The 14155-nt window shown below is 44.9% G+C and overlaps 1 protein-coding gene across 1 annotated transcript in view; it reads left to right on the top strand.

Moving 5' to 3' along the window:
- The window catches only part of CNTNAP2 (contactin associated protein 2), a 1613390-nt gene that overhangs the window by 1485083 nt on the left and 114152 nt on the right, over positions 1 to 14155 (top strand). The window contains exons 19-20 of the mRNA XM_039861152.1: positions 5395 to 5631; positions 12834 to 12967. Of these exons, the coding sequence (XP_039717086.1) occupies positions 5395 to 5631; positions 12834 to 12967 (371 nt within the window). The remainder of the gene's footprint in view (positions 1 to 5394; positions 5632 to 12833; positions 12968 to 14155) is intronic.

The following is a 14155-nucleotide window of genomic DNA, read 5'->3' as shown; positions in this document are numbered from 1 at the left end:
GCTGGGGACACTTATTAACCCAGTTTCAGGAGCATGACCCTGGAATTCTGCGTGCAAACTGTCTTCCTGCTTAATTTTTGAGTAAACTTGTTCAGTGCTGTTGACTCTTAGACTCCAAGAGAGAAAGGCTCCTGGCTCCTACATAGTCAACTCATAAACCATGCAGCGTATTGATGTGTTTTAAGTAATACACGCTATATTTGTGTCTCATGGGTGGCACATGCCATTCAGGCTAAACTTAAAAGATTTTTCTTCAGTATTTTTTTTCCTTTGTGCAAATTCAGACCCTTGAAGCTTATTACATAGAAACTGACCTGGAAGTAACCTGGCCTTTAGAGGGACTGGTGGGAAAGTGGTTACTATAGATATGTATTCACCTGGGGAACCGGAACAAGTCGAGGCAAACATTTACCCATCCCGGGTCCAATGTCGTTGTTCCAAAACGATTATAGTAAATTGAAGAAAACATCAAACAAACAGAATAAAAAATTCAGCAGGGAAATTTAGAGTGGTGTACTTGGGGAGAAAAAGCAGATTTTGCCAAAGTAAGGCAAGGAGAGAAACACTGTCTTTCAGGATAGCAGGGGCCTTGGGGGTACAAAGGAAACAGGTGTAAACAGAGCTGGGCCTTGCAGATGGCCCTGGAAGGAGCATGTCGATGCAGAATCGGGCTGCACGCAGAGGGCTGATGTCCAAGGTCACTAAGAGCAGAGCTCCATAAAGTTCACTTAACTGTTTTACTAGATGACAAATTAAAAAGCAGTTAATGAGAGTGATTATCCTGGGCAATGGGATTCAGCCATGAAAGTGTTTAATGGCCCGAGGCTGGGGCTCAGGCCAGTGCTTGCTCCGCAAAGGTATCTGTTCTCCAGCGGTTCCTCCTAGATTTCGTAGCAGCCGTGTGGTGCTTTCAGGGTCCAGAGTAGAAGGGAGCTTTGGAAGGCAGGAAAACGTAAGCAAATATTAAAGTGTTGTTCTGCAGCAGGAGGTAAAAAGAGGGAAGCCTGTGGTTATGGACTGAATGTTTGTGTTGTCCCCAGAATTCACATGTTGAAGCCCTAACCCCCCACGCAATGGTATTCAGAGATGAGGCATTGAAGGTGATCAGGTTTAGAGGAAGTCATGAGGGTGAAGCCCTTGTGATGGGACTGGTGCCCTGATGAGATGAGACCGGAGAGCAAGCTCTCTCTCGCTCTCTCTCGCTCTCGCTCTCTCTGTCTCTCTGTCTCTCTGTCTCTCTGTCTCTCTGTCTCTCTGTCTCTCGTCTCTCTGCCACGTGAGCACACAAGAACACAGCTGTCTGAAAGCCAGGAAGAGAACCTTCACTGGGAACAAAAATCAGCTGCCTCCTTGATCTTTGACTTACAGTCAGCAAAATTGTGAGAAATGCATTTCTGTTGTTTAAGCCACCCAGTTATGGTGCTGTGTTATACTGACTATGACATTCTGCACAGTGGGGGCTCGGTAAACGCATTTGCTTGAATGTCTGGGTCGTGACTGAGGGAGTAGAGGAAGATCACATGCTGGAGGCAGTGCACACAGACTGCGAGTCCAGTTGTGAACATCTCTTCTCGACTCCATATTTAGTGATGTCATGTTGGCAGCTTGAAATTAGTCAAGTCGGGAGTGTTTACACCACGGGAATAGGCAAATACTAAAGATCAGGGTTTCTACCCGCTGGGGAGCCAGCTGTGTAACATTTACCAGCATACCACTGGATGAGCAAGATGAAATCCTTGTGGGAACACAGTACCCTGGAGTTCTCACATTCAAAATAAACTTTAACATTTTTTCGTTGTTGCTGCTGTTTCTGTTTTAATTACTAATACACAATGGCACTCTTCAATTATCTTTTATTACCCATCCAGAGTGATTCAGCATTTGTAGACTCTTCTGGCAAACTAGCCAACATTTAAAGCATTGTTTCTATGGGTAAATGTTTCCAAATTACAAGTTACTGACTTTAAAATAAATTTTTGTCAAAGAGCCCATTTGTGAGTTGGGGACTTTCAATGCTGGGTCTTCATGGGGAACATTAGAGAACAAAAAGAATGGTGTCAATTTAAAAAATATAGGTTGCAAAAGATATCCTATGTGAAAAGGCAAAAGGAGTAGAATCGTTGAACTTGAAAGAGAAACAGATGAGGAGCAATTTAATCCCGGGGTGAGCTCCAGCTGTGTGTTTGTTTCTCCACTGTAAGCATCAGGGATTTAGGTAGATGAGGAAAACATCTTTATTATTCTGGGACGTATGGTTTGTAGATTTAATTTTGAACATTTTCAAATTTATTTTCCCTACTCAGATAGTTTACACAGGATACATTTTGAGGACCAAGAAATGTTAAGATAAGATTCCTTGTCTGCTTCTAGGTTCCTGTCCCCTTCACGAGTCTAAGTCTACAGATGGCGTAATGTTTTCCAAAATTTTGAGAAACATGATATATAATTCAGCAAATCCCTTTCATAATACATCTTGGAATGTAATCATAATACATCTTAGAATAAGTAGACCCAAAATTTATCATTTTCTATCCAAAAAATGAATATCATAAAACTTAAGCTATCTCATATTAATATAAAAACCTTAAATCAAGCATACTAAATCAGTGCTTTTTGACCATGTAATGAGGGAAAAGATGTCATTTGGGGCTTGTTAAATTAGTGTTATTTCAGTTATTCACTCCGAAGGGATGGGAGTGTTACTTCCCTGAGTGTTACTATAGGACCGTGACTTGGCGTTTCCCGAAAACAATCTGAAACAAAGAAATGACAGCTATAAATCTGCTGCTTCGAACCTTAAGTGGTTCGCAGCACTCCCAGGCCCTGGTATAACAGTCGGTTTGTGACGTGGCTTCAGAATAAATACCTTTAAGCATAGTATAACCCTTCCTCCTCACGAATCATTAAAGCTCGTTAATGGTGATTCTAAAATACATCAAAAGTATTCTCTGTGGCGTGTTCTCCATTTGTTTATCTAAAATCCTTAGCTTTCTGAATATCCCTTCATGGAGATATTCTGCCTTGACTGTTGCCAGTTTAGCTGAGCGATGCGTAACGTCTCCACCAGGCAGGCCCCTCAGCCGCCTGCTCCTCCAGGGGCACGGTCCTGCCTCGGCTTCGCCTCCCAGGGTCCCAGACCCGTGCGTGTAAGCAGCACCTGGGGAACCCGTTACACCTGCTGAGGGGTTTGGCAAACGGCTCCCTCAGCCAGAAAGCTGCCCTCCACTTTCACGCGGCAACGTGCCGCCGGCTGTTTGGGTCCTGGCCCCAGCATCTTCCGGGGCCCTGGAGACAGGGCAGGTTCCCGCCTGTATACACCGATCCTGTGCTCACCGCGCCGCCTTCTGCCCTTGTTTGCTAGTCTAAATCCTTCTCAAGAACAGGTGCTCCTTGAGAGTGAGAATTGTGACCTCGGTGCCCAGTAGGGTGCCTGGCACGTAGCCGGCACTCAGCAGGTGCTCGCTGGGCATGGAGAACCTTCCAGGCGGCGTGGTGGGGTTCTCAACACGCGGCCTGCTGAGCAAACCACATGACACACACCATACACTCGTGACATGCTCGCCACGTGTCCAGGTGTGTGTGTGTGTCTCCTCCCACGGCCACTGCTGGGCAGAAAGCTCCTCGAGGGCCTGATGCATTCGGTGCACCTTGACATTCCAGTAACTATGGAGCGACGAGCGGGGCTAAGTGTTTCTCTAATCCTGTTTCCCAACAAGGACACTGTGGCATTCGTGAGCAGGACAGTTCGTAATTATATAAGACAGTTTCACTCACACACTGCAGGACACTCAGCAATCCTCCCCCCGCCCACTAAATGCATCAGTACCGCTCCCAGCATTTAGACAGCGCCCTCCCATTCACACGTACGCACACATGCGCACACTTGTAAAGTCCTCGGGGTGAGAGGGTTGGGAGGAAGACAGCTGCCCGTGCCTGAGAGCCTGTAGTTAGCTGAACTCTTCACCAGAACTCGCGAGAGGCAGAACGCGGTGGACTGTAGCAGTGCCGGGGTGACTTACTGGAGTACTGCATGCGTGGTGGCATCTGGTGGGGCGTGGGGGTGGCATCCGTGGCCCTGAATAGAACGTGGTAACCTGTCTTTGTCACATAACTAACTAACCTTTATTGAGTGCTTATCATACACCCCAGGCACTAGGCCAAGTGTTATACGTGGGTTATTTAATCCTCACAGCAACCTGTGAGGCCCCATTTTTTCAGAGAAGGAAACAGGCTTAGAAAATTTCAAGCCATTGACCAAGTTAACACACTTGGTAAGTGTCAAGGCCGAGAGTCACTGCAGGAGTCTGACCCCAGACCCTCGATCACTGCACTGTGCCGAGTCCAAGCTAGAGCTCTTTAAAATTGAACTTCAAATTTCCCAGATGAAAGAATCATTGTAAATTCCCATTGATCACAATGTAAAGCAGTGTGTCACAGAATACATTCTGTGTAGTGTTCCTTTAGCAGGATGAGAATAGTGGATTCCAAGGGCAAAGAAGTTTGAGACATGCTTTCAGATGGGCCCGGGCAGAGCGCTATGGAACAGTAGCAGTAAAGACCAAACACATCTTGAAAGGGGGCCTCAGGCTTTCGTAGTGAGAAAGGAGGTGATTTGAAGAACTTTCGGGAACAAACGGTGGGAAAAACTACAGCAGGAGCTTGTCTGCCTGGAAATGATTAGAGACCAATTTTCACTGATTAGGCTACAGGAAAAGACTGGTGAAAGGTTAGTGACCTTTCTTCTAATTTCACAGTAATAATAATAATAGGTACTATTTATTATGGGCTAATTACTTTAAATTATATTCTACAATGTTCACTATTATCTTGCTTTCTCAGATGAATGCTAAGTGAGGCCTGTGAAGCTGGTTAAGCAGCTTCGGGCCACATGACTAATTGATGGCAGTGCCACATCTGGACACAATTCTAATTTCACGTCTTATGACTTTGAACATTGTACACAGACCTCCCGGGACTTAGAGCTCTGTCGAGGGCTTTCAGGTGCGAATGTCCCAGGCAACAGCATCTCGGGGAGGGCTCCTCGAAACGCTGCCTTTACCTCGGCACGTCTCTTCCACCGAAATTAGTCCATGAGGTTTTTTTTCTGGCATGATTTACATTTCTCAATTTTACCATCACATTTTAAGTTTATGGACCGCCATATCGTTACCTACTTTTTTTTTTTTTTTGATAGTGTATTCGTGTTGATGAAATAACATCCATCCACAGAGACGCTGACCTGGGCCAACCCCCTCCCTGGGGTCAGTCTGCCCCCTGTGAACTGCCTCGGAGGCCACTCCAAAACTAGCAGTCAGCCCACATTCAAATCGTGGGTCGTATCAGCATCAGACTTCTCATTATTCAGTTTTCTCTCTTTTTCTTTCTTTTCAACAGATGTTGGTGCATTTTTTGAAGAGGGGATGTGGCTACGGTATAATTTCCAGGCGCCCAGGGTCAGCGGCAAGGAATCGGGCAGCAGATCGGAGGACTCGCCTGACCCGCAGGGCTCCCCGCCGGACCTGACCCATGAGGAGATCCGATTCAGCTTCAGCACCACCAAGGCGCCCTGCATTCTCCTCTACGTCAGCTCCCTCACCACGGACTTCTTGGCAGTGCTCGTCAAACCCACCGGTAAGGACAGGGTACCTGGCCGCGTGATGCTGGGTGCACAGAATGTTCTAGGAAGAGTCTGGATTCTTCTTGGCTTGTCCTTTATTCCCATGCCCTCCCCCAACCCCACCGGACGCTGAGCAACTCATCCATTGTCTTTGAACCCTATTTCCCTGGATGGGAGCCAGGAAAGCAGCTTGTCCATCAAGTGCTTTAAAAGCATGCGTTACAGCAGTAATGGCGCTAAAACACTCTGAGCTCTTTACAAGAACCATGTTGCATGACTGCGAGATGGCTTCAAATGTGTGATGGGGATTTTTTTCTTCCTAGCAAATAAATACATTCACTACTGTACTGAAGAAAGATCAGCTTTGCAGTAGTAAAATTAATTTTATATAAATCAGGGAGTTATCCTGATTTATGTTAATGTATCAGTAGGTTCCTACAGAACATAGGGGCTTTTAATGGAAATAGAAAATCAGAGACATTTGCATTCCTAAACCCTCTTAGCATTTTACAATTGTAAAATATATCCCTGACAGAATGGTTGCTTAAAGCAGGAATCTATTTACACATGTAATACCTGGGACCATCTTGATCTCCAAATATGCATCAAGCCAGAGAGAGTCAGATAGGGTGATTCAAATAGGCATCTTGGTGACAGTGTCCACATGGGCTTATGTCCTCTGTGAGAAATGCAGGCATTCCCAATACATGTAAACATGCCAAACATTGAAGGGTCCATTTCCTCTCTGAAAACTTGAGTTCTAAGACATTTAAAATTTTAAGGAGATCGTTTTTTGACAAAAGAAAATATTTATGTGTATCAAGGAGCGAATCTCTCTAACTCATTTCCCAGAGTACAGCTGACACTGTGGAGGCTCCGCTCTCTCACTGTCTTGATCGTCAGCAATTAAGGCTCTGCGGACTTCCAGAGCCTTCCAGAGCCTTGATTGTTGACAAGCAAGACAGTGAGAGAGCGGAGCCTCCTCAACTGTTCCAGGTTGTAGCCTCCGAAAGATCAAGGTTTCTCTGGGCAATGCACTATAGGTTAAAAAGATGGAGAAATAGATGTTCCCTGGGATTTTCCCTTTTAGAAATTATTCCCAAAGAAATTAGCTAAAAATCAGACAAAGATTCAGCATGAAGATGTTCATCATGGTGTTATTTATAAAACTCGGAAAGGACTAGAAACTCAACTTTGCTAAAATGGTTAGTGAAAGAGTCACGATTTTGTGACTCTTTGCAATAATATGTATCCATGAAGAATGATATTTGTGAAGAGTAATTAATAACGTGGAGAAAAAGATTTCAGTAATCTAATGTTAAACGAAAAGGCGGGACACAGCTCTGACTGCACAGTGTCGCTGAGCTCTGTGAAACCCACGGACGGAAGGGAGCGGCGACGTGAGTGCAGCGCGGCGGTCGGGTTGTCGATCTGCTTCTCCCGAGCAGTAGTGCCCTTCTCCACGTGCCAGATGCCCACGCGGAACAAGTATCGCTGTTCTAGTTGGAAAAAAATAATACGTAAAATCAGTAACTGAGGAAGCAGAAGAACCAGATACTTAACCCCTGCTTCCCATGAGTTTAAAGTTAAGTTTACTTCCCCTGGATCATCTTAAACAGATTTATAATCCATTGATGTTCTCCACCCACATGTCCTAACCTGTCAGTGGACAGAGAGGATGGTTCTCACGTTTAGCTTGTCAAGAATTTAATTAACGCATCACAGTAAATGCTGTATTGTCTGCTCCTCAGGTCAACGCCACACTGAAATCTAGTTGCAACTATGTTCAGTAACTGACAACCCCACTACCTACGACCAGCCCGCCCTTGCCAGCACGCGTGCTGGCGTCTGCGGTCGTTCGTCATAGGCAAGGGTCTTCATTAATTGATTTAATTCAATACCATTTAATGATGCCCAAAGCCGTGCTGCTTCACATGCATTAATTCCTACAACACACAACTCTATGACGTAGATACTGTGCTTATCCTCTTTGTACAGATGCTTGTTCACGCTTCAAATACTGGATGTTTTATTAATTGAGATTTAAAGCTAAAAAGTTTTGAGGAAATTCAGAAAAAAAAGATCAATAAGGACTATGACAAAATATCAGGGGAAAAAAACTAAGAAGTCTTAACTAAATGCCTCAGCACCCCTCAGACTTAACATGTGGAAGGCCGTATTGCAGTCACTGTTCCGCAGAACCAGCTCTCCCCCAGTTCTGATGGTGCTCCCACCTCTCGGACACCTGAATACACAAGCCGGTGTCTTTCGCCAGTGCGCCATCCTGCCGCCTCTTGGGGGCCATCCGGGCACACAGGGCTGTGGATCACGTCGCTCGGGCCGCCACAGCGTGCCTTTCTTCCCTTCCCCACTGCTGCTGTCCTGGCACGCGGCCTCTGCTTCAGAGTCGTCTGCCCTTGTTCACGCCAGGAACACACAGAAAATTATTTGAATGGCACTTGGGTAAATGGATGAGGTGGCGTTGGGAGGCCACCAGCCCTGTGTCTCCAGCAGCCCTCGCCTCCCCCAGGTCTGCCAAGGTTGGAGGGGCGCCATCCTCCTGGAACCCCGTTACCCCTCCATGGGACAGCAGCATACCTCAGCACATCCTCCAGGAAGCTCTGTTCCAACTGGTCTCTCTGTTTCCGATCACTCTGGCCTTACCTCCCCACCACAGCCAGAAGAGGTCTGCCCTTACACACCATGTCCCCATCAGACAGTCAGCGTGCCTCCTCCCCCAGCAGCGACAGGAGAAATCCCAAATTCTGCAGCCTTCCGAGGTCCCCAGCCTCGTGGGTCAGAGCTCGGAGAGCAGAATCAGAACGCCTGCGTTTGAATTCTGCTTCGGCATCTGTGGGTTGTGAGATCGGGCAGTCAGTCAGCCGCTTCGTGCCTCAGCTTCCTCATCTGTAAAATACGGTCTCCCTCATGGGCGTGTTGTAAAAATCAGATGAGCTAATGAGTGTAACGCACTACACTATATATAAGTGTTAAGGTTCTTATTATCCAGAGTCCACTGACATAATTTCCATTGCCATGTATCCCTGTTCTTTATTTTCGAGAACTCATTATTTCCCAAGAGGTGAGCATCCGGGTCCCTGCCCACTGTGTTCCCTTATCTGGTCAAGCTCCATCTCCCTCTCGTCTAATAACTGCCTTTCGTTCTAGACCCAGGTCAAGTCTCACCTCCTTTCAGTGACTTCTCCTTACTTTAAACTCTTATCACACTCATTTTCAATGTCATTTGTGTGGCCCTTAGTGTATCGTTATCTGTCTTTGTTATAAATACGCCCTGTTTTCCAAGAGAGATGAAAAGCTCCCAGCCCACAATAGGTGCTCTCTAAGTGTTTGCTGATGATAATGATGATGACCGGGAGAGGATAAATCTATTAAGCACATTATTTGCTGTTGCCAATAAAAGAGCAGCCCCTTGTAACGGTTTTAATTCCCTAGGGAGATGAACATGCGATGTAAGAGTGAAGGATCTCTCCACTTTAATAATATTTTATTTTAATGAACAAATATTAACATTCCCCCTATCACCATTCAGTGGTTCTCTTGTGCTGTTATTTGGAAGGAATAAATATATCATTTGAATTTCACCGTTCAAGAATATTGCCATTACAGTTTATAGATATTCACTATATATAAATTTAAAGTTTCAACTCATCTTTTTTCTCAAAGCAAATAATTTCTGTTGGCATTAAGTGAAGCAGTTATGGACATTTTAAATCATATTTACAAAGTTCAAAAAAGCCAGAAGAGAAAAATTAATGAAAACTACTCAATACTGATTTTAATGAGCTGGGGAACATAAAGGGATCAAAGACAAAGAAACTGTAGGGAGGGAAACAGAGTCCTCTCTTACTCACTTTTGTACCCCCGATCCAGGCACGGCCTGCCCCGCACACTAGGAGTCCCTTGGCCTTATTAGAAGGGAGCTCTACAGTTAACAGCCAGCCACATAGCCACTTTCAGAACTTGGAAAATTGGATTCGGCAGTGCTTTGCACAGGCACTAACTAAATATATCCTGAAGAAGTGAATAAGTAAATGATGAATGAATATAGCTATATATTTAAGAAAGTTGGCTGTGATTATACAAGATTATAGCACATAAGTGGAGAATTATAACTCGAGACAATCAACTTGATTTTTCTGCGTGTTCAAATAATCTGCCTGATCATCTCCCTCACTCCCAAACAATAGATCATTTTTAATGCTATTAGGGTAAAGGAAGAAGTGGGGAGAGAAGCAGCTCAGGAAAAGGGAACAGCATACTCAAAGGTCCTGAGGTAGGAAGGAGAATTGTATTTTCCAGGGAATAAGAGAAGTCAAAGGTAGCTTAAATGTAAAAAGTGAGAGGGTGAATGGCATGATTTGGAAATAAAATAACAGGCAAAACTCAGATCATAAGCTATATTAAGAATGTATGTCTTCATCTTATGAGCAACTGGAAGGCTTGGAAGAGTTGTAAATGAACCAGTGCAATAATAAATTATGTATTTTGAAAATACATGTCTGCAAAGGAAACATGGAGAAGAAATAAGCACAGAAGCAGGAAGACCATCATTCATTCATTCAACAAATACTTATTCAGCACCTACTAAGTATCAGGCATGATTCTAGACATGGGAATAAAGTCATAAAGAATATAAACAAAAATTCTTGCTCTTTTGTAGCTTACATTTGAGTGGGGTAAGACAGACAATAAATTAAGTACAGGAAGTAGTATGTTGTAGGATAAGAACTATCCTAGCGAAAAATAAGGCATAAAAGGGGGGCCTGGCCAGGGAAAAAGACTAGGTAAATTCTGCTTTTAATGAAGAAGTCACAGAAATAATCACTGGGAAAATGATATTTGAGCAGAGACTTAAAGAGTGAGGGGCCAGCCAGGCGCATACCTGGGGAATGAGCATCTTTAGTGGCAGAACCAGCAAGCTCAAAGGCCCTGAGGCAGGAACATGCTGGCTTCTGGAGAAACAGCAAGGCCACTGTGGACTGGTGAGGGGTGAACGAAGAGAGTAACAAGCGATTATGTCACAGGTGATGGGGCAGATCACATAGGGCCTAGTGAGCCATTGTGAAGACGTCGGTTTTTACCGTGAGTGAGGTAGGACGCCGTTGGAGTGCTCTAAGCAGGGGACCATTCTGACTGCTAGATGGAGAGGAGTCTGGGTCTGGGAGAGGCGGAGGCTGGGGCGGGGTAGGGAAGGCGAGGGCAGGGAAGAAGCAAGGTGGTCAGCGTGCCGGCTAGTACAATAATTCAGGCAGAAATGATGGTGGCTTGGTCCAGAGGTAGTAATGAAGACGATGAAAAGCAGCAAGATTCGACATACATTTTGAAGAGGCAAGATTTGCTGACAGATCATATGTGGAATGAAGAGGAAGAGAGGAGTCCGGGCTTTGGGCAGGAATAACTAGAAGGGTAAAGTGAAATGTGGAAATGTGGGGAATTGCAGTGGAATTTGTTTTTTGGCGGGATGAGGATCAAGAGTTTGGTTTTGCATAGATTGTGTTTGAGGCGCCAATAAGACACCTCCCTTAATGGGGCTCATAGTACGAAGAGCAGAGAAGAAGGGATGGGCCTGAGAGTGAGATGAGGTCAGGTGGTACCTTTTAAAGGACAAACTGATTCGGACCAGGTGGCCCAGACAGAAGACGACTCAGGGGAAGCTCAGGTGGGGGCTGTCAGATGAGTGGCCAGCACAAGGCACCAGGACATGTCAGGAGCTCTGCATGGAGCTGCGTCAGCCAGGTGAGCAGGCTCTCGTGGGCTCATACAAGGGCATTCTGGGTGCCAGCGAAAGCCCTGAGGTTGCAACTATGGAGAAGATGGGGTGAATTTAGACACATTTAGGAGACGCAAATCAACAATGCTTGGTTGAAATGCCATAAGCACAGGAATCTAGGATAAAATACTAAGGTAAAACTCAGAAATAATGAAGGTTTGTCGAATTTGTTTAGAAAGCAAAAATAGCAAATGCAATTCATTCCTGATTGTTCTAGTGAACATTTCTCTCACCTCTGGGAACCTGGTGGAGTATTTTAAATGGCACGTGTAATGCTAGAATGCCCTAACTAAGGAAAGGCAGTACTTTGAAATTATTGCATTTATTTATGTGTACATAAAGGCATGAGAAGTATTTGCAAGGAGATACTGCCAAATACTTAGAGTATCTCTCTCTGGATGGTGGGGTTTCTAGTGACTTTCTTTACTTTTTCTTTCTGTTTACTAAGTTTTAATTATCATTTACTAAGTTTTATTTCACGACTTAAAAATCGGAATATCAGTTTTGTTCCCCTAGAAGGAAAATGAAAGAGGCAACAAAGAATCTGTGATGTGATTTACAATTAAGCTCTGAGATGTCCAATGCTATTAACATGAAGATTCCGATTTGAGTAAAAAATGAGATAAAAATATCAATGTCTTTAAAAATCATAAATAAATAAAAGTTATGTTTGATGTGCAGATTAATTAAAAGCAGGGTCTAGAACATTATACTAGTCTTTTTTAATATTGTTGGCCCTTTGGGAAGAAACAAGAAGGAGGGGAAAGAGTGATTTGTCGAGGCGACGTGAACGGTAACCGAGGCAGAGGACTCGGGGTGCGGGGTGGGAAGCGCATCTTTTCCTTCGTTTGCCGTTTGAAGTGATGCACTCTCTCTAACCAAGAATAAATTCATTGCTTTGCTTTCTTGGTCTCAGTAAAGGCACCCAAAATCCCATGTATTTATCTTTTATAAATTATGTTTATTTTTAATATTGCATGCTCATGATTCTTTCATTTGCTGAATGGTACGCTTTGCTGATGCTGTGAGACCATCCCTGAATATCCTGCATTTATTCTTTATTTCGCAGAGTATTTCGTGGGGCCCGCAGGCGTCTCCACAGCCCTATATTGCAAATGTTCTCATTCTTTCTTCCCAGGCCCACTCCCAACTTGGATCATTTATAGCATTTGCTGCTTCAGCTTTGAGATAATGGTCACTGGTGGCTCATTGTTGATAGATGGCAAACACGTGCATGCCTGGTGCTGCTAAGCCTTACAGGCCGGGTGCCTCTGAGCTAGAGAATCAGAACAGCAGTGTTGTTCCTGGATGTCAGAGGAGGGAGCAGAGTGTAATGGAAATCTAAGCACCAGGGGGTTGGGGGAGTTCTGCTAAATGAAACGTGGAGCAAAGGGATCACTGAGTCTCTCCCCTTTCCTTATGCAGGAGGCTTACAGGTCCGGTACAGCCTCGGTGGCACCAGAGAACCCTTTAGCATCGACGCAGACACCAGGAACATGGCCAATGGGCAGCCCCACAGCGTTAACATCACCCGTCACGGGAAGACCATAGTCCTCAAGGTACCCACATGTGTACATGTCAGTTGCATGCGACATAGTGTGAACACCTCTGTCTGTAGCACCTGGCCATCGGTTTGGTTTCGTTTCGGGCAGATAGAAGAGATGCTTGCTCGTGCTTTCTCCGATAAATTCCTGACTAGTGAAGCAGAAAGGGATGTAGTTCTTATAGGAGAGACAAGGACGAAGTTGATGGTGATGAAATTTCTTAGGGAGGACCTAGAATAAGTGTTTGCTCTGTACATTCTTTGTCGCTTCCCTGCCCGTGGCCCACACATTAACGTCTCCTGTTTTTATCCACCACCCCATGCTTTTCTCCCATGCGCTCAACTGTCTGGAGCTTACCAGGCTTCCCAGCAGAGGTTATTCTGGTTTATCCGACGTATTTCTTTCCCTACTCCACCACGGTATGAGTAACTGTGTTTTTGTCCCTGTGGATGCTTTGCCTTAAACATCTTCAAAACACAGACGGTCCCCAGAATCTCTGACTCTGGTCGTAGGCTTTCGGCGCACAAAGGGACAGTGTTATTATGACACTCAGATTTGATTTCAGGTTCATTGATTGCTCCTACCCCCACCACCGATTCTCACAAGGAAGAAACTAGCCTGGGAGACACTATGAATAAAACATAGCATGAGGAGGTCTCCCTGGGAACTAAGCCAAAAGATCAAGGATGGGAACTGTCACTGCATTCTCTAGAAGGAGTTCAAAATAGATACCTGTCAGCAAAAAGAACAGCGGGGGATGCTGTTTTGCCAGTGGAGTGGAGTGTCATTTGGCAGGGGTTCAGCTGCCTCGCGGACCTCATTCAGATTCGGCTGGTTGCCGAGGGAAGTTCAGGTTGCAAAGAAAAGGCACAAACACTGTCTCTTTTTGAGCACTGGTAGATGTCAAATTCATAACTTGATAGAGAGTTTAAGCTTGGCCTTCGCAGTAGATGCTAGAGGGTATATTGAGGAGAGGTCTTTCCTAGGAAAATGACAACGTGCAGTTACAGCTTATTGTACAATCAATCGAATGTGATGTAAATAAGGTTATGTCATAGGTTCGAACAGAGTCCCTGCACCTAGCCTAGTGCCTGGCATGTACTAGATGCTGCAAATTATCGATTTGAGTAAATCAAGCCCAGCTTTACCCGTAGCTCAAGGTTTATTTGGAAAAACCAGCAAGTCCAGTATTAGTATGATTTA

This window comes from Pteropus medius, unplaced genomic scaffold (genome assembly GCF_902729225.1).
Source record: "Pteropus medius unplaced genomic scaffold, Ma_sr-lr_union100, whole genome shotgun sequence".
Taxonomy (NCBI): domain Eukaryota; kingdom Metazoa; phylum Chordata; class Mammalia; order Chiroptera; family Pteropodidae; genus Pteropus; species Pteropus medius.
The sequence above is the reverse complement of the archived record's forward strand: the minus strand, read 5'-3'. Positions and strand labels throughout refer to the sequence as shown.